At 46.9% G+C, this 25,549-nt stretch overlaps 1 protein-coding gene across 2 annotated transcripts in view; it reads left to right on the top strand.

The window, feature by feature from the left end:
* CNNM4 (cyclin and CBS domain divalent metal cation transport mediator 4) overlaps positions 1–25,549 on the top strand; it is a 302,427-nt gene that overhangs the window by 128,615 nt on the left and 148,263 nt on the right. For both annotated transcript variants that reach the window (XM_069214402.1, XM_069214403.1), the window contains exon 2: positions 24,450–24,593. In XM_069214402.1, the coding sequence (XP_069070503.1) occupies positions 24,450–24,593 (144 nt within the window). The remainder of the gene's footprint in view (positions 1–24,449; positions 24,594–25,549) is intronic.

The raw sequence follows: 25,549 nt of genomic DNA, 5'->3' as shown, positions 1-25,549 counted from the left end.
TGCCCCCCAGGGGAGCGACCCTTGCCTAATGCGTCGCTCCCCATCTCTAAAAAAACAAACAAACAAAAAAAAAACCACAAAAAAACTATTTGCCCAGGCGCCTAGAGGTTTCTGCCCCCCCCTGTGGGCAGATCGGCCTAATACCAATAGGCCGATCTGCCCCCAGGGGGGGCAGAAATGGCCTAAAATAAATTTGCCCCCCTCACCCCCCCCCCCCCCCCCCCCCCCCCCCCGGGAGCGACCCTTGCCTACAAGGTCGCTCCCCTTGCGTGACGGCGCAAAAAAAAAGATCCCTTCGGCCTAGTAGTTTCTGCCCCCCTTGGGGGCAGATTGACCTACAATCGGCCAATCTGCCCGCAAGGGGGGCAGAAAAGGACTAAATCCAATTTGCCCCCCAGGGGAGCGACCCTTCCCTAATGGGTCGCTCCCCATCTCTACAAAAACAAACAAACAAAAAAAAACCACAAAAAAACTATTTGCCCAGGCGCCTAGAGGTTTCTGCCCCCCCTGTGGGCAGATCGGCCTAATACTAATTGGCCGATCTGCCCCCAGGGGGGGCAGAAATGGCCTAAAATAAATTTGCCCCCCTCACCCCCCCCCCGGGGAGCGACCCTTGCCTACAAGGTCGCTCCCCTTGCGTGACGGCGCAAAAAAAAGTTCCCTGGTGCCTAATGGTTTCTGCCCCCCCTTGGGGGCAGATTGACCTAAAATCGGCCGATCTGCCCCCAAAGCGGGCAGAAATGGCCTAAATATAATTTGCCCCTCCAGGGGAGCGACCCTTGCCTAAGGGGACGCTCCCCATCTGTAAAACACAACAACAACAAAAATCCCTGGTGCCTAGTGGTTTCTGCCCCCCGTGGGGGCAGATCGGCCTAATAAAAATAGGCTGATCTGCCCCCATGGGGGGCAGAAATGGCCTAAAATAAATTTGCCCCCCAAGGGAACGACCCTTGCCTAAGGGGTCGCTCCCCTTACGTGAAAAACAAACAAACAAAAAAAACTCCCTGGTGTCTAGTGGTTTCTGCCCCCCTTGGGGGCAGATTGGCCTCATAAAAATAAGCCAATATGCCCCCAAAGGGGGCAGAAATGGCCTAAATATAATTTCCCCCTATGGGAGCGACCCTTGCCTAAGGGGTCGCATCCCACACCTAAAACACAAAAGAAAACAAATAAAAAAATTAAAAAAACAAAAGTATCCCTGGTGTCTAGAGGTTTCTGCCCCCCCTGGGGGCAGATCGGCCTATTATTAGGCCGATCTGCCCCCAGGGGGGGCAGAAAAGGCCTTAAAAAAAATGACCCCCTGGGAGCGACCCTTGCCCAAGGGGTCGCTCCCTTCTGTCAATTACATATAAAAAAAAAAAAATCCCTGGTGTCTAGTGGGGTTTCAAAAGCCGGATTGCAAGCAATCCGGCTTTTGAAACCCTCGGAGAGACTTCAAAGGGAAGGAAATACATTTCCTTCCCTTTGAAGCCCCTCCGGGCCTCCCCCACGTGATCGAAAGAGAAATGCTGAGCATTTCTCTTTCGATCGCGCTGGAAGCTCTGCTTCCAGCGCGATGGGGGAGGTTGTGTGATTGTCAGCACGCGCTGACGTCACAGGGGGGGGCGGGGGGGGGCGGGGGTTGAAGGGGAAGGGATTCCCCTGTCAGCCCTGACCTAGGGGGGTGGGGGGGCGGCCCTCGGGAGGAGCGCTAGCGCTTCTCCCGAGGGCAGCATTCAGGACGTAATGGTTACGTCCATGGCGCCACACGGGCGCTGCCATGGACGTAACCATTACGTCCCTGGCGGGGAAGGGGTTAAGGGGCCATGGGGAAGGTAGGGGCTACTGGGCCCCAACAGGGGGGTAGAATTAATTTGACACTGGTGTCCCAGGGCCCCTCCACAGGCTTCTCATGGAGGCAGCGCAGGAGTGCTCAAACTCAGAGTTCAACAGCCAACCAGCAGATACAATAAACTTAATGTCCAGCTCAGTGCTTATCCTTGCAAGAACGAAAGTACTTAAGTCACACAGTTGTGCTAAATATTATACACTTCAGTGAACATACACAAATCGGTGACTTTAATCATCCTCATATAGCTGCAAATCACACCCCACTCTCATTCTCTTTCCTCCCAGGCGATCTCCCTGGATGCTGGTTTCAGCAGCTCACCTCTTTGATGAGTGGCTGTCTGCTTCTCTGGACACTGTCTTTCCCGAGAGGCCACAGTCTGTAACATTACAAGCCCACAAATCGCCATGGTTTTCCGCTGACCTCCTCTCCCTTAAGAAGCAATGTAAGAGCTTAGAGAGGAAATGGAGGCAGGCCTATGATGCTACTTGCTGGCCCTGGGGATTCCCCTGCTGCCACTTCAGATTGCACCCAGTAGGAAAGTACCATCTTTTTTTGGCATGTTACCCCCATTTTTACCTGTATGTCAGTATGTTTTTGCCTGTTTCACTGGGATCCTGCTGGTCAGGACCCCATTGCTCATATTTTATGGCCTAATGTGTGTGTCTGTATAGTGCTTAACTGTGCCACTGAGGCTCTGCGAATAAGACCCTCAATGCTTATGCTCTCTCTGCATTTACATTTGTCATTATAGGCTTGTGACTTCATTTACCAATCTCAATTAGCACACTGGGCCTCCCTTATAATTCCCTAGTATATGGTATCTAGGTACCCAGGGCATTGGGGTTCCAGGAGATCCTTATGGGCTGCAGCATTTCTTTTGTCAACCCTAAGGAGCTCAGACAAACCCTTTTCACAGGACTGCCACTGCAGCCTGCTGTTCTGCTTTCCGTCTTCTCTCATAATCAAGCTTACAGAACCTCTCTGGAATGCACTTCTGAGTTTAAAGAAGACATTTATTGTTATTAATTACCCACCACGAGGTTCCTGAGAGGCGAAATTAGTAGATTGTAAGCACACGTTCAAAAGTAGTTGCAGCAATGGAAGCAAAATATATCAAAGTACTTCTCAGTTGCAATGTACACAGCAAATATAGGTGAGTATATTATAGCATAACTTCAAAGCAAAACATAAAAGTAAAAATTCATCACCGTAGGGCATATAGCTCAGCTTCATCTTTCCATTGGCATGGGCACTGCAGGGGCCCCCAGGGGCCCCACAACACCCGTTACCGCCAGCCAGGTTCTGGCGGTCAAAACCGCCAGAACAAGGCTGGCGGTAAGGGGGTCGGAATCCCCATGGAGGATTCCCTTGGGCAGCGGAAAACCGGCGGTACACCGCCGGTTTCCCGTATCTGACCGCGGCTGTACCGCCGCGGTCAGAATGCCATGGGAGCACCGCCAGCCTGTTGGCGGTGCTCCCGCGGTTGTTGGCCCGCCAGGGTCAGAATGACCCCCATAATGTGCTACTGGTGAACATTGAGCAACTAATATGCGCAGTGGTGAAACACAAAGTAATTGGTCAAACACAATTAATAGCATCACATTCCACCCTATGACCAATGAATTTTTGTTTCATACCTCTTACATCAAACAAAAACAAAAAACAAAAACATCAACACAAAAAAAAAAACGGTATCAGCAAATCAGATTTGAATGATCAAAGCAATCACTGTAAAGCAATGGAAGTGGATTAACATATTGATCTCATAACCTTTCACATCAGATAGAGCTACACAGAAAAGACTGAAACTTATATACTCTGATTGAGATAATATTGTAGCATGAGTTCTACTCATGTAAAGGTACACGGTCCACCTGAAAGGTTTGCTGGCGAAAGTCAGAGTTCCATATGAAAAAACACAGACAGTTAACTGTTAAGGTTGCTTAGTTCCAGTGGAAGAATGTAATCAAACAAGTTGAACTTGAACTGAAGGCGCCATTTGCGCAAAATGGATCCATGGGGTTTGTACTTTACTCAATCAGGTTCAGGTTGGGTGTTTGGTCCCTTCCCCGACCCCACACTCACTCACCCGAAGGGAGACCACACAGCACACTCATGGTCAGTGGCGAAATGTGGAAGGATCTGCAAAAGAAAAAAGTATGACTTTTCTTGCAAATAACATTTGTCATCGGAAATGTGCCCTTCCTCTTCCTTTCCTTGTTTTATAATCAGCAGGATGTTTTGGGGGCCCTTTGTTATGATTTCTGCAGGTCCTGGAGGGTCATTTGGGGCTTCAACCCACACCTCAGCAATGAGGTTTTATCTGCTGCACCACAGCTTCCCTTTCCTTGCACTGTCAGAAGGGCTGGGGCAGACTCTTTCTTTACCAAACCTCCATTCACTGCACTTTTGACAAGTTGTGCCATTCTGTCTCCAATTTGTATGAATGAATCAGATTCTTTTCTAGTTATCAGCATAATTTTAATTTCTCCTTGGTAATCTGCAGCAATCACTCCCCCTAAAACCTGATCAATTTGCCATATCTGTCCTGGTAACTTTCCTCTCCCCAACTGATCTTTGACTGTTTGTGGGACAGATTGTTCTTGTGCGTGCTGACAAATAGGCACAATCTTTATCAAAGCTAGGGGAATGTGCCTCTCTCATCTCTGCCCACCTGTAAGTGGCTTTTTCTCCCAGCTGTCCACATTTCTGGTGCACCCACTTAGCCATCCCCACTAAGTCAGAATTCTGGGTGGACACTTCAGACTCGGAATTTTTCTCTTTAACATCTGCAAGGGAATTGAACCAGTTAGGTACAAGCGATGTGGAAAACCAAACGGCTAAACCATTGGCAGTGAACCAAGAATCAGTGTAAAAATGACACATCTCAAGCAGCTCTTGCTTTAAAGTCTGACACATTGTACAACACTGTTCCTTCTCCTGTGCTAGAAAACCACTTTTCAGTCAATGAATCATTAGTCAAACACACACGCTTTTTATCCTCAGGGGACACCAATTCAAATGGTGCACTCAATTTCACTGGTGACTCTTTTACCTGGGGTACTCCCTGCACCCTCTCCACATCCTGAAAAGGGGCTTGTGACACCTGTTCATGTAGGGCTGTAGTGACTCTAGCCCTGTCTTGCATGTACCAGATCCAGTGTATGATACTAGCTTCCTGTACCTGTCCTAAACTGTGAGATTGAGGTGACTTCATTACCCACTGCATGCTTGATATTTCAAGTTTCATACTCCAAAGTTCCAGGGGCACTCTTGTCCTCCCCTGTTCCTGATTTACATGTAAATCAGTGTTTCCCACTTGAACTGCGCAGAAACCTAAAGTCTGAATTATTTCATTTGCCAAATTAAAAGCGCGCAGCTGCTTATATTTTTTACTAGTTACTTTATACGCAGGTGTTAAGATTTAACTCAGATGAGGGATATACTGTTTCCAAAAATTCAAACAAGCTAATGAAACTCAGTGTCTCTTGCTTAGTGCAAATAGTAAGAAACTCTAAAATCTTTTGTTTTACTTGTGCCAGTAACTGCACATTTTGCAACGGTACTTCTGCCATGTAATTAATTTTCCTTTGCAGAAGCGGTATGTAAATAACATTCTGAGCTTTGTTCTCAGTGTTATCAGTTAAGGAATGCGGGGTGTTTTGCTCTATACTCTGCTCACAGGAGGCTCAGACTGGCTCACAGCAGTCATAACCCCCTCATTACTGGAATGGGAAAAGCCAGATTCTTCTAAAACAGCAGTTTTATAGATTTCAGCATTATCTTGCATTAATGTGTTCTTGCTAATTTGCTCACGTAAATTCTTATTTTCATGTTCTAAGTGCCTACATCTCTCCTGCATTTTTCTGTAAGCAGATAAAAGTATCCAAACCCTCCTGTCAAGAACAAAAGGAACATCATTTCTTTCAAAAGGCACATTTTCTAAATATGTTTTATCACAGCAAGAAAACATGTTTCTCACAGCACCATAAGGCAGTTTAACTTCACATGCATTTTCAAACATGGTCTGCCGTGCTTCTGTAATTGTCTAAACAACAAAAAACAATTACACTTTTAAATAGTGCACTTCCAATTTCCAATTTGACTCCTAGACTGACGACTAACGACAAAATGTTCTGCTTTCCCTCTTATCTCATACCTGAGCTTACAGAACCTCTCTGGAATGCACTTCTGAGTTTAAAGAAGACATTTTTTGTTATTAATTCCCCCCCACGAGGTTCCTGAGAGACGAAATTAGTAGATTGGAAGCACACGTTCAAAAGTAGTCGCAGCAATGAAAGCAAAATATATCAAAGTACTTCTCAGTTGCAATGTACACAGCAAATATAGGTGATTACATTATAGCATAACTTCAAAGCAAAGCATAAAAGTCAAAATTCATCACCGTAGGGCCTAAAGCTCAGCTTCATCTTTCTGGGGTCTGCAAGTTGATGACTCCGGTCAACTGCGAGAAAGAGATTCTCTATCCAAACGGGAGACAGGCAACTGACGTCTAGCTCCTGTCTGAAGTCAAAGCAGATTCAATCTACCCTACTGTAGCCCAGAGTCATCCTTAAAAGCAAACTCAGTGTGAGAACCGAAGTACCCTGGAGAGTGGCCAATTCTCCCGAGCTCTCAGACTGGATTGCGAGGTAAACACAAAATCTACGCGCTCTTATCAGCTAAGGTCTGGTGTGAAGAAAACACCTTGGTCCATCTTGTGGAAAAACACAGCTTGGAAAAACACAGCTCATCTGCAATGTCTCAACTGCAATGTCTAACCTCACGTTAAAGCCAATAGGCAGCTAACCTATATATCAAATGTAATGTCTAATGCCATGTCAAAGCCAATAGGCGGCTAAACTGAATACAGAATGTAATGTCTAATGCCATGTCAAAGCCAATAGGCAGCTGAACTGAATACAAAATGTAATGGCTAATGCCATGTATGTCAAAGCCAATAGGCAGCTAAACTGAATACAGAATGTAATGGCTAATGCCATATCAAAGCCGATAGGCAGCTAAACTGAACAAAACACATAATGTGCTACTGGTGAACATTGAGCAACTAATATGCGCAGTGGTGAAACACAAAGTCATTGGTCAAACACAATTAATAGCATCACACCTGCGTGAAATAACGCACACGTTATTTCACAGCCATTTTCACTGCATTTAAGTAACTTATAAGTCAACTGTATGTCTAACCTTCACTTGCTGAAGGTTAGGTGCAAAGTTACTAAGTGTGAGGGCACCCTTGCACTAGCAAAGGTGCCCCCACATAGTTCAGGGCCATTTCCCGGGAGTTTGTGAGTGCGGGGACACCATTACACGCGTGCACTACATATAGGTCTGTACCTATATGTAGCTTCACACTGGTAACTCTGAATATGGCCATGTAAGGTGTCTAAGATCATGAAATTGCCCCCATTCCAAATCTGGTATTGGGGAGCCAATTCCATGCATCCTGGGTACTCCACCTTGGACCCCCAGTACTGCCAAACCAGCTCTCTGAGGCTTGCACTGCAGCTACAGCTGCTGCCACCTCACAGACAGGGTTCTGCTTTCCTGGGGTCTGAGCAGCTCAGTCCCCGGAAGGCAGAACAAAGCATTTCCTTTGGTTTGGGAGCAGGGTGTTACACCCTCTCCCTTTGGAAATAGGTGTTACAGGCTGGGGAGGGGTAGCCTCCCCCAGCCTCTGGAAATGCTTTGAAGGACCCAGATGGTGCCCTCCTTGCAAAAGCCAGTCTACACCGGTTCAGGGACCCCTTGTCCCCTGCTCTGGCGCGAAACTGGACAAAGGAAAGAGAAGGGACGACTCCCCTTTCCATCACCACCATAGGGGTGGTGCCCAGAGCTCCTCCAGTGTGTCCCAGACTTCAGCCATCTTGCTTTGCAAGGTGTGGGGGCACTCTGGAGGGCTCTGAGTGGCCAGTGCCAGCAGGTGACGTCAGAGACCCCGCCTGATAGGTCCTTACCTGATAAGGAGGCCAATCCCCCTCTTAGGGCTATTTGAGGTCTCTCCTGTGGGTTCCCTTCAGGTTCTACTTGCAAGTTTCCAACAGGAATCCTCTTCAACTACTACTTCATCCTCTGACCTTGGATCAACCACAGCCTGCTCCAGGGACCGCTGTAACAGCAACAAGGTATCCACAGGGGATACTTTTCTTCTGCAGCTTCAGCCCCAGCCAGCAACTGCAACAGTTTCCACGATGTGCACGCTCTGAGGACTCCCTGTCTTCACTCTGCACCAGAAGGACCAAAGAAATCGCCAGTGGGGTGACGGAGTCACTCCCCTGCTCACGCAGGCACCTTCTAAGTTGACGACTGGTTCTCTTGGACTCCTCTCACAGCGACGAGCGTGCTCCTTGGAACACAGAGGGTGGACCTCATCGACACAGACTGTCCTGAGGTCCTGTTGTCGCAATTTGGAGGAGGTAAGACCTTGCTTTCCCCCAGAACTACAGCACCCCTGTGCACCACATCTTCTTCACCTCCTGAGGCCTCTGTGCACTATTTGCAAAATTCCTTCGTGCACAGCCTGGCCCAGGTCCCCAGCACTCTATCCTGCGATGCTCAACTCGCTGAGTTGTTCTCCGGCAGCGTGGGACCTTCCTTTGTAGTGCTGCACCAACCGTGTTTTGACCTCCTTTGTCCTCGTGTCCTGGGACTCCCGTGGGTGCTATCTAGTGCTCTGAAGGCCCTCTGAAGTGCTAAGAGCCCCCTCTTCCTCCTCACACAGAGTTGAGGCCCCCAGGTGCCTTCTGGGGCCAGATAGCACCTTGTTGACGCAAAACCCGACTTTGCCGGAACCAAGGCTTGTTGGAGGAATCCAGCCGCAATCCTCACCTGCATCCAACTTCACGACGTAGAACATCCTTTGCATCACGCAGGAACCCGCTGGCATCTTCCTAGGGTGCATTTCTGCAGTCTTTGTCCAACCGGGGACTCTTCTTTTGCACCCTTTTATGGGTTGGCAGGGGCTCCTGTCCTTCCTGGAACTTATTTCGACTTCTGGACTTGGTCTCCTTCTTTTGCAGGTCTTCAGGTCCATGAATCCACTGTTTGTTGTTTGTAAACTTGGTTGGTTCTTGCAATAATTCCAATCACGAGGTGTAGAGTGTCCTAAGGAAACTTGCAGTACTTTACTCCTGCTTTTCTGGGCTCTGGGGTGGGGTAATTTACTTACCTTTACTGTATTCTTACTCTCCCAGCGATTCTGCACACACTGCACTTGTCTAGGGGGGAATTTGTGATTCACATTCCACTTTCTTAGTATATCGTTTGTGTTGTCCCTAGACCTATTTTCTCCCATTGCATTTTATAGCATTTCCTATTGTTTGCACTATCCTATGTCTAATTACTTACCTTGTTTTGGTGTCTAGTGTATAGATGGTGTATAATACTTAACCTCCAGAAGGAGTATTGCCTCTAAGATATTTTTGGTACTGCGTCACCCATATAAACTACCCTTATTTTTGGTAACACTGAGTATTGTCTTTACTTGTGTATAAGTACTGTGTAACTATAAGTGGTATTGCAGGAGCTTTGCATGTCTCCTAGTCCAGCCTAAGCTGCTCTGCTATAGCTACCTCTATCAGCCGAAGCTGCTAGAACACTACTACTTCACTAATAAGGGATAACTGGACCTGGTATGAGGTGTAAGTCCCCCAAGGTACCCACTACAAACCAGGCCAGCCTCCTACACACCCTCCCGGCCTTTCTACTCCTCTCTGTCTGCCTGGTTGAGGAACAGCTATTAGCAGTAAAATGCAGGTCACCACTGGACCCTTTACCCATGCACATTTAAGGCAAGGGGCTGCTGCTATAGTTCCCGTTCTGGCAGACGTACCCAATCTTTCGCTAGACCTAGGGCTAGTCCCCCAGCATTGGAAACATGCGATAGTCAAGCCGCTTCATAAGAAGGCCAACTTGGATCCCTTAAACTTAAGCAACTTTAGGCCAATTTCCCTTGTACCCGGAATCTCCAAATTATTGGAGAAACATGTCAACAGGCACCTCTTGGCCTTTCTCAAATCTCAGTCACTGTTATATCCTACTCAGATGGGCTTCTGCCCTGTACGCTGTACAGAACCAACATTGCTAGCTGTTGTAGCGAAGCTCAGAAATATCTTAGACCAGGGACATTCAGCAGCTATGATCTTGCTTGATCTTCGTGTGGGATTTGACGCAGTAGACCATTCCATCTTTTTGCAGAGAATTTGTAGTGTTAGTGTCATGGATACAGTCTTTAACTGCCTTCCCTCTTTTCTGCAGAATCATTTTTTTCAGGTCCAGGATCAAGCCTTCTTTCTGCCAGCTTTCTGTCATGCTGGGGCGTGCTAAAAGGCACCTCGTTGAGCCCTACTTTATTCAATATCTATATGCGCCCTCTCGCCGAGATTAAGGCTCACATGTTGTCGCTGGTCTCCTGACACACAGCTGGTTATTGTTAGAAATGGGGTCTTTGGTTGGCAGTCAGTTTACCCCCTGTCCAAGCAAGGACCCTCACTCTAGTCAGGGTAAGTCACACACAATCCAAATTTTCCTGTGCCCACCCTCTGGTAGCTTGGCACTGAGCAGTCAGGCTTAACTTAGAAGGCAATGTGTAAAGTATTTGTGCAATAAATCATGCAAAAACACAGTATAACACCACAAAAATACACCACACAGTGTTTAGAAAAATATAGAATATTTATCGGGCTAAATGCAGGTCAAAACGATCAAGATTCAATAAGTACACGTTGAAATATCACTTAGAAAATTATATAAAGAGTCTTTAGTTCTTAAAAAGCAACAAATGTCTCTTGGAAGCACTAAGTACCTGATTTGCGTTCAAATTCTCTGCAAGGGGCCGCACAGGAGGAGATGTGTGGAAAACAGAGAGGTGTGTGTCCATTTTCCGGCGCACCCAGATGATGCATTGTTGAGTTTTCACGCAGGGAAGGCTTTGCGTCGAATTCCAGCGTGCTGACCTGGATCCTCTTCGGGTTGTGGGGCTTTCAGACGCCCTGGGGACGATGCGTTGAAATCCTAGGCGTGCAGGATGAAGTCAAAGGAGCTGCGTCGATACGGCTGGGGCTTGCATTGATTCCTCTCAGGAAGTCGGGCTTTGTCGTTCTGGCTCTGCTTTGCGTAGATTCCATGGGCTGTGCGTCGATGTTCCAGTCGCAACACTGGCGCTGCGTCAATCTTCACTTCGGGGAGCTAGGCTGCGTCGTTCTGGTTCGTCGTGCAGTGATTTTCTCACCGTGATGCAGGCTGTACGTCGTTTCTTGCAGGCTGTACATCGAAGTTTCGCCGCACAAGATGTTCTTTTGCAGGATGAAGTCTTTTTGGTCCTGAGACTTCAAGGAACAGGAGGCAAGCTCTATCCAGGCCCTTGGAGAGCACTTTTCAGCAGAGCCAGGGGGAAGCAAGGCAGCAGGGCAACAGCAGGGCTGCAATCCTTTGCAGAAAAGCAGTCAGGTGAGTGCTTTTGGCATCCAGGCAGTTCCTCTTCGCAGGTTGCAGATTCTGGTTCAGGGATTCTTCTCCAGTGGTATCTTGTCCAGAAGTGTCTGAGTTGGTAGGGTCAGAGGCCCTGTTTAAATACCCAAATGTGCCTTTGAAGTGGGGAGACTTCAAAGAGTGGCTTAGAAGTGCACCAGGTCCCCTTTAAGTTCCATCCTGTCTGCCAGGGTCCCAGTAGGGGGTTTGACACTCCATTGTGTAAGGGCAGGCCACTGTCCTTTCTAATGTGTCAGGCCCTCCACCCTCCCAGCCCAGGAAGACCCATTCAGTATGCAGATGTGTGCAGGTGTGACTGAGCATAGTCTGTTTGGGGTTGTCTGAGTGAAATGCACAAGGGATCTGTCAGCTAACCTAGCCAGATGTGGATTGGAAGGCACAGAAGGATTTAAGTGTAGAGAAATGCTCACTTTCTAAAAGTGGCATTTCTAGAATAGCAATATTAAATCCAACTTCATCAATAAGCAGGATTTTCCATTGCCATTCTGGTCATACTAAATATGACCTGACTACTCATTTCAGATTAGAATCTACCACTCAAACAGTGTATGAGTGTAGCCCTAAATCTGTCCTATGAAAGGAGCAGGCCTCACAGCAGTGTAAAACGAATTTAGCAGTTTTACACTACCAGGACATATAGAACACACATGTTCATGTCATGCCTTTTACCTACATAGCACCCTGCCCTATGGGCTACCTAGGGCCTACCTTAGGGGTGACTTATATGTCGCAAAAAGGGAGTTTAAGGCTTGGCAATTATTTGTAAATGCCACGTGAAAGTGGCAGTGAAACTGAACATGCTGGCTCTGCCATGGCTGGCCTGGCAGGCCTGAGACATGGTTAGGGGGCTACTTATGTGGGTGGCACAACCAGTGCTGCAGCCTACTAGTAGCATTTAATTCACAGGCCCTGGGCACATGTAGTGCACTTGACTAGGGACTTACGAGTAAATTAAATAAGCCAATTGGGTATGAGCCAATGTCACCACGTTTTAGGGAGAGAGCATATGCACTTTAGCACTGATTAGCAGTTTTAAAGTGCACAGAGCCCTAACGCCAGCAAAAAAGAGGTCAGAAAAAGAGAAGGAGGAAAGCGAAAGTTTGGGGGTGACCCTACTGAAAGGCCATTTCCAACAGTTATGTAAATCTCCCATGACGCTCACCCTGGTCAGCCTTCTCTATCCTTGCGTCTACAGGAGGTTGCCTATTGGATGTCAAATTGTAAATTGAAGCTCAGTGAGGATACAGTCGAGATTATGTTGCTGGGTAACAACCTCAGCTACCAGATCTCAAGTCCTGTGTCGGACTACCTCTGTGGTCTGCCCAATCTTAAAGGATCAATAACGAGCCTTGGTATGTGGCTCGATTTGGGCCTGACTATGTGTAAGTATGCCACAAAGCTTGCTGCTTTGGTACTTTGAAAATGCTGCAAAAGATCCTCCATCTCCTCCCTGCTATGGCTAGACGATTAGTCATGCAGGCCCTGGTGCTAACTCAGTTTAATTATGGGAATGCTTTATTCCTTGGTCCTCCTTGCTATGTCACCAGGAAGCTGCAGACGGTGCAAAATGCCACTGCACGCTTGCCGTTGAATGTCCCCAAACACACGTCTGCCTCCAAGGCCATGCGAGACCTACATTAGATCCCGGTGGTACGCCGCATTCAGTTCAAGACCCTCTGCATGATGCACAGGGCTGTCAACAACAAGGGCCCTGCCTTGCTCCATTCTCTTGCAATTACATATCTTTCAGAGAGATTTCTTTGTTCATTGTCTGCCCACTTACTGAAGGTGCCCAGGGCTTGATGGGGTGGCCGGTCTACCTCTTATTTGGCCCCCAGGCTTTCAAAACTGTTGCCTCTGGATCTGTGCCTTCTAGAGCATGAACTTCCTTTTCACAAAGCCGAGAAGACCTGGCTCTTTGACTGCAACCTCTGAACTTCCTCTGACCATCCTTCTCTTGGGTAGCGCTGGGAGGCCTCTGGGTGGCCATGCACTTTACAAGAATAGAATAGAATAGGTTCCTCACCCCCATCTGTAGGGACATTCAGGAGTAGCATGAATCTGGCTCAGGTGAAGTTTTCATTGCCCACAGTGCAAAAATCCGCTCTGTCTTAATCTTGCCCCTTTCTTGGGCAAGAGAGCTCTCACGAGTCTGTTCCACCGTGGGCACATGCCCTGCACAGCTATATGCGCACTTGAAAGAAGTGCGGATAGCCGACATGTACTTGTCAGAGTTCATCAGAACTGGGTGTGGGTCCCTTTCATCATTGCATCTGGTCAGTCTCCCTTCAGAGTTTGCAGCTCCAAGTCCTGCAAGCTTGTAGTGAGAATCCGGTTGCAGTAGTCTTGTTGGTGAGGCTTCTATGAAGCAGGTGGAGTCTGCAGGTCAGCTGATTGGAAGTCCTGAAGTGTTTCTTTCCAGAGTGGACCTAAGGTAGGTACTGTACCAGGGGATTCAGAGTCAACCAGCATCCGGGGGTACCGAGCTCCACAGATGCAGTCCTTACTGGGCCTTCAGGAAACCAAACAACTGCAGCCTCCACCCAGGCTTTCTGTATTTGTCAGAGGCTGCCCCATTGGACCTTCAGCAAACAGCAGTTGCAGCGTCTGGTTAAGCCTACTATATTCAGCAGATGTAGCCCTGGCTTGGCCTCACGTGGTCACGCAATTGCAGCCCCTGCCTGGCACTTGCAGTGTTGCAACTTCCTCCATTAACTGGAGTGTGAGTTTGGAGTGTATATGTGGGAGGAGGTGGTTGAAACAACAAGCACCAAGGTCCCTCTATATTGCTCATGTATAGTCTGCTTCTTCCTGGTGCCCCACAGCCACCAAGACCACACTGCTCCTCCCCTCTCTCGCCAGGCAAGCTTCTGTGTACTACAGGACAGGTATACAGCTCCTCCAGTAGGAAATGCAGAGTTCAGGTTAAGTCCTCTCCCCCCTGGGAGACAGTTGTTCGGCAGAAACCTGCCCTTGTTGCACAGCAGCACATTTAATTCTCTGTAGTATTCTCCCTTCCTTGGGTTTAAAGGACTTGGAACTATAGCAAAGTATGGTGGTTTGGGTCCCAATTTCATACTCTCAGGGGATGTAGATCCACTGTCTCACACTGTAAAGCAGGATTAGTGTGGTTCTTCTGTCAAACGTCCTTTCTAGGCTGTTCTCCAGAAACAGCCTGTGGGTAGTGTGAGGCCTCACACTGCAGATAGAGCTGGGGGTGTCTGCATCCTGGAGCACCCACTGAAGAAGCACAAAAGAGGTGCCTCTGCACTTAGTTGTCACCATTGTGTAGGAGGCTGGCCTAGCTTGTACTGGGTACCAGAGGTACTTACACCTTGTGCCAGGTCCAGTTATCCCTTATTAGTGCAGAAGAGGTGTTTCTAGCAGCTTAGGCTGATAGAAGGTAGCTATGGCAAAGCAGCTTAGGCTGGACTAGGAGACCTGTAAAGCTCCTACCATACCACTGGTGTCATATGCACAATATCAAAAGAAAACACAATACACAGAAGTACTAAAAATAAAGGTACTTTATTTTGATGACAATATGCCAAAAGTATCTCAGTGAGTACCCTCAGTATGAGGATAAGTTATATACACAAGATATATGTACACAAACCAAAATTATGCAGATAATAGCAAGAAGAAAAGTAATGCAAGCAGTGTAAAGTTACAATAGATTGCAATAGGAGCACATAGGTATAGATGCAACACAAACCATATACTCCAAAACTGGAATGCGAACCACAAATCGACCCCAAACCTATGTGAGCTTGTAGAGGGTCGCTGGGACTGTAGGAAAACAGTGAGGGTTGGAAAAATAGCCCAACCCAAGACCCTGAAAGGTAGGTGTAAATTGCACCTACTACCCCCAGAGAGCACAGAAGTCGTGATAGGGGGATTCTGCAGAAAGAACAAACACCAGCAATGCAACAACAGTGGATTTTCTGACCTGACTACCTGTAAGACAAGGGGACCAAGTCCAATAGTCACGACAGTGTCGAGAGTGGGCAGGAGCCCAGGAAATGCCAGCTGAGGGTGCAAGGAAGCTGCCACCTGTTGGAAGAAGCTTGGAGTTCTGCAAGAAAGAAGAGAGCTAGGAACTTCTCCTTTGGAAGACGGATGTCCCACGTCGCAATGAAGCTTGCAGAAGTGTTCCCACGCAGAAAGACCGGCAACAAGCCTTGCTAGCTGCAAGGGTCGCTGTAGAGGTTTTTGGGTGCTGCTGTGGCCCAGGAGGGACCAGGATGTCGCCACTCGGATGAGGAGACAGAGGGGGCACCCAGCAACTCAGGGAGCCCTCACAGAAGCAGGTAGCGCCCGCAGAAATACCTGAATAGGCACTTTGAAGAAAAGTGAACCAGAGTCCACCCGAAGTCACTAAAGGGAGTCCCACGATGCCGGAGAACAACTCAGAAGGTTGTGCACTGCAGGAAGGAGTGTCGGGGACCCAGCCTTGGCTGTGCACGAAGGAAATCGTGGAAGAGTGCATAGGAGCCGGAGCAGCTGCAAATCACGCGGTACCCAGCAATGCAGTCTAGCGTGGGGAGGCAAGGACTTACCTCCACCAAACGTGGACTGATGAGTCACTGGACTGTGGGAGTCACTTGGACAGAGTTGCTGAGTTCCAGGGACCACACTCGTCGTGCTGAGAGGGGACCCAGAGGACCAGTGATGCAGTCTTTTGGTGCCTGCGGTTGCAGGGGGAAGATTCCGTCGACCCACAGGAGATTTCTTCAGAGCTCCTGGTGCAGAGAAGAGGCAGGCTACCCCCAGAGCATGCACCACCTGGAAACAGTCGAGAAAGCCGGCAGGATGAGGCGATACAAGGTTGCTAGTAGTCGTCTTGCTACTTTGTTGCTGTTTTGCAGGTGTCCTGAGCAGTCAGCGGTCGATCCTTTGGCAGAAGGTGAAGAGGGAGATGCAGAGGAACTCTGATGAGCTCTTGCATTTGTTATCTGGTGAGATCCCCAAAGCAGAGACCCTAAATAGCCAGCAAAGGAGGTTTGGCTACCAAGGAAGGAGGATCGGCTACCAAGAGAGGTAAGAGCCTATCAGAAGGAGCCTCTGACGTCACCTGCTGGCACTGGCCACTCAGAGCAGTACATTGTGCCATAGACACCTCTGTTTCCAAGATGGCAGAGGTCCGGGACACACTGGAGGAGATCTGGGCACCTCCCCTGGGAGGTGCAGGTCAGGGGAGTGGTCACTCCCCTTTCCTTTGTCCATTTGCGCGCCAGAGCAGGGCTGGGGGATTCCTGAACTGGTGTAGACTGGCTTATGCAGAGATGGGCACCATCTGTGCCCATCAAAGCATTTCCAGAGGCTGGGGGAGGCTACTCCTCCCCAGCCCTCACACCTATTTCCAAAGGGAGAGGGTGTTACACCCTCTCTCAGAGGAAGTCCTTTGTTCTGCCCTCCTGGGCCAGGGTTTCCTGGACCCCAGGAGGGCAGAAACCTGTCTGAGGGGTTGGCAGCAGCTGCAGTGGAGACCCCGTAAAGGCAGTTTGGCAGTACCCGGGTTCTGTGCTAGAGACCCGGGGGATCATGGAATTGTCCCCCTGTGACAATTCCATGATCTTAGACATGTTACATGGCCATGTTTGGAGTTACCATTGTGACGCTGTACATAGGTAGTGACCTATTTACAGTGCACGTGTGTAATGGTGTCCCCGCACTCACAAAGTCCGGGGAATTTACCCTGAACGATGTGGGGGTGCCCACACACTAAGTAACTTTGCACCCAACCTTCACTAGGTGAAGGTTAGACATATAGGTGACTTATAAGTTACTTATGTGCAGTGGTAAATGGCTGTGAAATAACGTGGACGTTATTTCACTCAGGCTGCACTGGCAGACCTGTGTAAGAATTGTCAGAGCTCCCTATGGGTGGCAAAAGAAATGCTGCAGCCCATAGGGATCTCCTGGTACCCCAATACCCTGGGTACCTCAGTACCATATACTAGGGAATTATATGGGTGTACCAGTATGCCAATGTGAATTGGTAAATTTAGTCACTAGCCTGACAAATTTGGAAAGCAGAGAGAGCATAACCACTGAGGTTCTGGTTAGCAGTGCCTCAGTGAGACTGTTCGGCATCACACAGGGAACACATACAGGGCACATACTTATGAGCACTGGGGCCCTGCCTGGCAGGGTCCCAACGACACATGCCTAAACCAACATATATACAGTGAAATATGGGGGTAACATACCAGGCAAGATGGTACTTTCCTACACATTGAAACTGAAGAAGTAATGGGGGAAAGACAAAAAAAGCAGCCCTTGACTAGAGCCTTCCTTACATGGCACAACAGTCTGCAGTCCCATCCCTCACCACTACCATCCACAAAATGGAAGAGTTCAGAAGGACTTAAAAGCAGCTCTTTGCTTACCCAAAAGGTTTATAGATTTTTTTAAAGGCAGCAGTTTTTCCATTCCTCACTTCAGTATTGGATCTCCTACCTCCAACGGCAGAAATTGAAATAATATACTTCCACTGCCTGGTAGCACAGTCTTCAACCTCCATCTTGTGCTATATCAGGCCAGTGGTATCCAAAATAGAGCCCAGTGACCTCCATTACTCTGGCTTACTCACTTCATGCATGTATTATATTTGTTACACAAACAAGCTTAACGTACACATGGAAGTTCAGCATAAGGGCTGAGCATACACATTGAAGTAGAGCTTTACACAGGTAGGCTTGTAGGCCTCAACCAGAATGACCCAGATAAAAAGGTTTGCTCACACTATGAATTCTCTTAACCGCTGTATGCTGCCACTACCCCTCTATGTGCCTTAATCACGACATGGAAAGTAGTCCACTGTCAGCAATGAGTGCACACTTTGTGCACCCCTATAGATCCCAGGACAGGTCCAGGACCTCTGGTAGGCAGGGACAGACGATGCACTTAGAACTGATGGAAAAGACTGTAACCAAGGATTTATTTCATGTTTGTTTCTTTGTTCTCCTCACACTTTTCTATTGTGAATCAAGTAAATTACTTGCTTGCGCCTGATTGGAAGACCTACATGTTCTCCCTTCTACACACACAACATACATCTTGGTGGGTAACACTTGAAGCATCTGACCGATGAGAGATTAGCTCTTTCTTAATATGCTGCAGGTCTTTACTCCTCGCTAGCGCAACGTGACTGAGCACCAGATACATGTGGATCTTTGCTGTATTGAAAGTTGGATTTCTCATTAGGGTTGACCCTGCGAGCGCATGCACTCACTTATGACACTATTGTGCTCATTAAAAGACTTGCAGCCCGCCCACTGCTTAGGTTTGGTGTGCAGGTTACCAGATGACTCTATAACACCAAAACATCAGGCATCATATTATATTTTAAAAAATACGATTATTCTTTTAGTTGGTGTATAGGCTCAGTTCATTTTATCTTTAGCTGGCAAGATGGCTTATTAAATTCAGCACTTGCCAGTAAGGGTCTCGTTAACTGGTGGGTTTCACGCAATGCCCCAAATTATGGGTTTCTCATAACACTGGCCCCCGTGCAGTGATCTTTAGGTCACGTGTTGAAATCCTGGCAAGAATGAGTTAGCCTTCCACCCACGTGAAAGTTGGTAAAGTGAATACCATTAAATTTTGTCGTATGAGCACTGGTCGTTTGCAGTGCTTAGACAGAGCATCAAGTTATTAATTCGGCCAATACACATGTAAACAAAAAATGTGAAGATAAAGCTTGTGAAAGGAAAAGATGTGTCTCTGTAAGATATAGCCTCCTTGGAACCGTATTAGACATGCATTCAGGTATGATTTTTGAAAGTGACACAAGGGAGCTAATTTCACTTATTAGGTGTTTCTTGCTGATGATGATAGTAATGTAAGTAATTATTGTAGAAGTAGTAATAGTTCTGACATCTTCAGAAGTAACCAGGAGCATCACTACTTTTCAGTAGCAAATGAACTAGTATGCCGCCCTTCCAATTGTAAGCCTGGTAAAACAGCAAGTTAGTAGCAAATGCATATAATCCTAGGAGGAGACTATAACTGCATGTCAGGTACTTGCCTTGATAGGTCACACTCTCCTTTGGGTAACTCCGCAGTGACACTTGCAGCCAAATCATTTAGAGAATTGCGAAATAATTGGGGTTTTGTGGACTCTTGGGGACAAATGCACCCCAGGGAGAGGGATTACTCCTTTTACTTGGTGCTTCATGACCTTCTTGTTAGGCTTGACACATTCCTGACAACTCCAGATGTCCCCAGTACAGCTCAGCCATCGGAGTATTTATGTAGGACACTCTCTGATCACAACCCCCTATTGTTATGGCTAGAATGGCACAGAGAGTGCCCTTGTATACCGACTTGGCACCTAAGAGTAAAAAACCTGGATGATACTGTATTTCGTTAGACTATTGGAGAAGCCATCTGTAGCTATTTTTCGGAGAACACAGCATCCACTCCCACCCGGACAACAGAATTGGAAGCCTGTAAAACAGTAATCAAAGGCAGGTGCGTAGCAGTGGTATTGGGTGTCAGGTGTACTCTGGTTCAGGAAACTGAGAACAAGGAAAAAATCCTTTGTGCATTGGGATGTGAGAGGCCAAACGACCATGCCCTTGGGCCACGATTGCTGGAGGCAAAGGAGGAGGCCGCAGCTTCCGTAGAGAGGCTGCGCTGCTATGATTATAAAGCCTATATGACACGGGCACACACCAAAATTGACGAGCCTGGAACCCTAATGGCGTGGTAGGTCAACCCGGCCCCCAATAACTCCCTGATATTAGAAATAGAGGCCGCAAATGGTGCATGGCTGTATCATCAGACCGATATTAATCATAGATTTGCTGAGTTTTACACCTCCTTATATGCACCAGCTGGGGCCGACCTTCCTCCCTCCCACCTGCAGTTCCTGGAAATAGGAAACCTCTCATGCCTCCCAGAAGAAAACGAGCAGGGCCTAGGGGGACCAATAACCATTCCTGAGATCAGGGAAGCTATCAAAACTATGGCTAGAGATAAGGTGTCCGGTGCAGATGGCCTCCGGGTGGAGTTCTATGCCACATAATGCAATGAACTAGCTCCTAGATTGGTGGAGCTTTATACAGAGGCACTGGAGATAGGTCATCTCCCCTCTAGGACGAGAGAGGCCTTAGTCATACAGTTATTAAAGACGGGCAAACCAACTACAGAGGTACAGTCATACCGCCCATTATCCATTCTGAATATGGATTACAAAATCCTGAGTAGAATCCTGGCGGCACACCTTCTCCCAAACATGCCTAAACTGATCCACCCAGATCAAACTGGCTTCATCCCAAGCCATAACACAGCCTTCAACATTTGACGCCTTATCTCCCTCCTGTGCCCTATGCACCCAGAGACTGAGGTAGTGATGATAATGGCAATCAACATAGAAAAGGCATTTGATAGCCTGACATGGGACGTTCTGTATCGGGAGAAGATGGTACTGGGACAGGGGTTCATCAGATTGACCAAACTACTATACGCAGCGCCAACAGCCCACGTTAAAACAGGTAGAACTATTTCAGAATCATATGTAGTGAGCAGGGGTACGAGAAAAGGTTGCCCCGTCTCCCTCCTTCTTTTTGCAGTGGCAGTGAAGCCACTAGCACATGCAGCCAAGGTTGGGAAGCACTACAAAGGATTAATAGTACATGGGTACCTATATAAAATAGCATTATACATGAATGATATGATCCTTTTCCCCCGCAACGCTGATTCAGAACTGCAGGGATCCATCACACTACTCGAACGATTTGGGAATCTATCGGGCCTCCGAATAAACTGGCAAAAATCTCTTATTTTCCCACTCTACCGTCACACCCCCCACTACACAACTTACAGGGTCCAAGTTTAGAAATCTTGGAGTGCAAATTTATCATTAACCCTGTGACTTACAGGAGGGAAATGTGGGTGCAGAAATCCGGAAACTCGGAGGAAATGTGACATTCTGGAAGTCGCTCCCGCTATCATTGGCAGGCCGCATAGAGGTAGATAAAATGGTGGCATTGCCACGGCTAGTTTACTTCCTTACTACACTACCAATCTTCCTTCCACAATCCCTCTTCTGGGAAATAAATACAATAGTACTTGAACACATCTTGGGGAAGGGTAGGCACAGAGTAGCTTTGAGCAAGTTGCAGCTCCCGGTAGGAAGGGGAGGACTAGCTGCCCCGGACATGGAAGTATATTGTCCTGCAGGTCAGCTCCAATGGTTTGCACAATGGCTCCATGCATGGCAGCAGATGGATGGAGTAGTACCCCACAATATTCCACCCTACCTCATACTACTTCGTGGGAAACATCCTGAACAAGTAGGTCCTAAACAACTACTTGCCTAAACCACTGCTGCTAAACAACTAAAAAGTCTCTACAACGAAGTACTGAACAACTACTGTCTAAACAACGATTTTGCCTGAATAACAATTGCCTGAACAACAAATTGTAAGGGAAGTTTTTCTTTTTTTATGGTTTATTAGTTGTTTAGAATTTATATATATATATATATATATATATATATATATATATATATATATATATATATATATATATATATATATATGTAATATATAAATTCTAACCTTGCCTTAAAACTTACCTTAAAATTCATTATTCAGGAAAAATCGTTGTTTAGACAGTAGTTTTTCAGAACTTCGTTGTAGAGAATTTTTTGTTGTTTAGCAGTAGTGGTTTAGACAAGTAGTTGTTTAGGACCTAGTTGTTCCATCACATATTCCTACTCCGCTTCCTAATGGCACCCAAACAAGCACTCCCCGGCAACTCAGCAGAATTACAAGTAATAAGTTGCTGCTGATCGCGAGATCTGCAGCGCCCTCAGACAACAAGCTCCATACGCCACTGAACTCCCACTGGGATGCCTAGTAACCCTGCCAAGGGGACGGGCCCTGGAGGGCTATCGGGATGGGCGGAACACTATATCACCACCCTGGGAGACCTTTACAGGGACGACCAGCTTATGCTCTTTGATGTCCTGACAGACAACTATGGACTGCCACAAGGACAATTCCTACTACATAGAACACTAGTCATCACAATTGGGTGGCATTGGCGAAAGGGACCCATAGAACTCCAGCTTCATTTGGGTCGCCAGAAACTATGTACCATAAGCGGCAAGGTTAAGGCAGTCACGCAACTGCACAATGCATTATGTACAGACATATTACTCCCACTAGATGCCTTGCGCCTTAAATGGGAACGTGGTCTCTGTATAGACGACATAAAATGGTCCACCATCTTATCACATATAAGTACAATATCCAGGAACATCTGCTTTAAATTAATACATTTCTTTATACTGCACAGGGCTTATCTCACTTCTGGTAGAATGGCACAAATGTTTAACACAGAGGATACCCATTGCCCTCAATGCTCAGAACGGAAAGCCAACTTTTTCACTTGTTGTGGTCCTGCCCGCAGCTGATGGACTTTTGGGAGGGAGTATTCCACTGTATAGCGGAGGTGACTGAGAGGCAGATCCCGGCCACTCCTATGAATGGCCTACTGGGGGGGGGGTTTCCGTGCCTCCACTCACTAAAACTGACTACAAAATGTATAGGTCTGGCTTTCATACTAGCTAAAAGAGACATAAGAATGCATTGGAAGGCTTCCAAGAGCCCTTGTATAGACCGATGTATAAAACCTTGTTGCTGTGGACAGAAATAGAAGGACAAGTGTTATACTTAAAAGCAGCAAAAGGGAGTTATACTGCTGATAAAGCCAGGGACTGGACCCTTCTAGTTGACTGTTTAAAGTATCCTGATTTGTCTACCCCTGACACCTCCTTGTCACCTTCACACCATGCGGACACTGAAGAAGCAGGGACCACATAAGTACCATTACATTAGTGTTAATCACTTCTTTGGACAGGTTACGTAGATAGGGCGGTATCATATGCTTGCTATGCAGCAGATGCAGAAAAGCGTGTAAGTTGACAGTGTTCGATTGTTCTTCACCAAGTGGTTTGTATGCATCACATAACACACGTAATTGTTCAGATAATGATTACTGTATAACAAATGTATGCAACCTTCTGTTTGGTGTGTTTAATTTGAAATGCTAACAAATTCTGTTTAAAAAAAAAAAAGGTTAGTAGCAAATGCTATTGCTTGGTTTTGTTTTATTGATGCTCATGCCACAGATGAAAATTCTTGTCTCCTACATTGTGTCTGAGTGGGAGTGAACCGTTTTTTGTGGTCTCCTAAAAAGACGATCTGTTTGCTACCATACCTATTGTATCCAATGTAATCTTAGGGTGGGCTTTGTGTCTGTCCTTTGCTCATGATTCAGTGGCTTTCTGTCTATCTTATTTTCCTACTCCTGATTTGATTGATTTCCTCCCATTTCAGGGTTGTCCTGCCCAAGTAGTATTTCGATCTCACTGTGTTTTGTATTGATTGCATGTATCTGTCCACTGCTGATGTCATAAACTAGTTCCTCAGGCACTGCAATGAAAGATTGTCTACCTGTTTGTCTCTCCCTGTTCCTCCCCATCCTTTGAGTACCCCATTCTCCTTAAAATGTACTAGTCTCCCACAGTCATTGCTTTCCACCCACTTGTATTTGTGAATGGCCATCTTTAAATTGATTGTATTTCATGACAAAATGGCTTCCCTTTTGTATATATGCCTATGGTTGCATGGTGGCCATCTTTGAATTGTTTTGCCTAAAACAAAAGAAAAAGCATTCCAATATGGCCACAGTGTGTGCACGCACAGATGGCTGCCATCTTGTGCTGTTTTATGCTGTGTATAGTATCTGTGGACAAAATGCATCAACCATAAATAGAGGCAAATGCAGCATTCTCTAGCTTTTCTATGCCACCTTCAGTGGGTCCTCTCTGAAATTGGAATCATTTGTAACATTGGGGAAATATCTATGACCTTCAAATCTGACAGCAATTCCCCTACTGGGATAGGTGGTCCCTCTGTCCAGAGTTTGGGAGGTTTCCTAAAAGTATGTGCTGCTTTATATGTCCAGTCTGCTGTTTGTGGGAAAATTAGTGTTCAGCAACGCAGAACCAAGTGAAAGATAATTTGCTGTGCCAGACTCTCAGCTGCACTGTACCTTTTCTGATCTTTTTTTTGTCTTCACCCCTCAGGTAAATCCCATCTAGCCATAGTACAGAAAGTGAACAGTGAAGGTGAGGGTGACCCCTTCTATGAGGTCGTTGGACTGGTGACGCTGGAGGATGTCATTGAGGAAATCATCAAGTCTGAGATCCTGGATGAGTCCGATTTGTACAGTAAGTTTGACTTCTACATTTGCTGTTCTATATTCCCATACTTGTATACTTCAATTGTGTAAAATGAGCTATTACACCTCAAATCAATATTTTGTAGAAGAAAAGCCCTGGACTGGAGCACATGTCCATTGGTGATAGTCATTACCCAATTCCCTGTTGAAAGGGAGTTTGCTGTGTTCCTCTCACATGGTGACTCTCCAAGTCTCCTTTGATGCAGTGACCCCTGTGTCTACTGAATAGTGACTCCCACTGTCTCCTGCATGGTGCTTCCTTGTGCCTGCTCCAGCACAGTGACTCATGGTATCTTTTGCATGGTCATGTGTAACCTCCTTTACAATCCTCTCTTTCAGAATTCAAGCCCTCCCCTTTGCCCTGTCCCCTTCTCAGTGTAGGCGGCTGCAAGTGCATTCTCCTAAATGTGATACTCCCTTTGCGCCCCTTTTGCATGGGTGCCTCTTTGTAGCCCCTTGTAAAGAGTGGTCTCAATGGTGTGCCTATATGTAGCACACCCTTTGTCTTACCTGCCAGCGGCATGTCTGTGCTCCATCCTTTAAAGATATGTACGTGATCACCTGAAAGAAGTGCTTTCTGAGTCCCTCCTGGGGGCTCGCTCTGCACCTTCCTACTAGAATGAGTGCTTCCTGTGTCCTTTTATTCATGGGATGTTCCCTGTTCATTAGCTTCCCCATTTCATTTCCTTTGTGGGGGTTCTTCTTAGATCATCCCTTTCTGGGTGCAGCATTATGTTTAATTGTGTAGAATCCAAGGCTTTAAGTGGGGTGCAAAAGTTGTGGGGGGAAGGGGGTCTCTAGAAGAGGCGTGGCCTATATAATGAGGGGCGTGGTTTAAACACAGTAGCTAATTTTATTTAAACCCTATAGTGTGCAAACCGACTGGTGTTTTGGTGCAAGATGAAGTAAAACATGATAAATAGGAAAGTGACCCCTTTTGACATA

The sequence above is a fragment of the Pleurodeles waltl genome, chromosome 11 (genome assembly GCF_031143425.1).
Source record: "Pleurodeles waltl isolate 20211129_DDA chromosome 11, aPleWal1.hap1.20221129, whole genome shotgun sequence".
Lineage (NCBI taxonomy): Eukaryota > Metazoa > Chordata > Amphibia > Caudata > Salamandridae > Pleurodeles > Pleurodeles waltl.
Note: the sequence above shows the minus strand (reverse complement) of the source record. Positions and strands in the feature narration are given on the sequence as shown.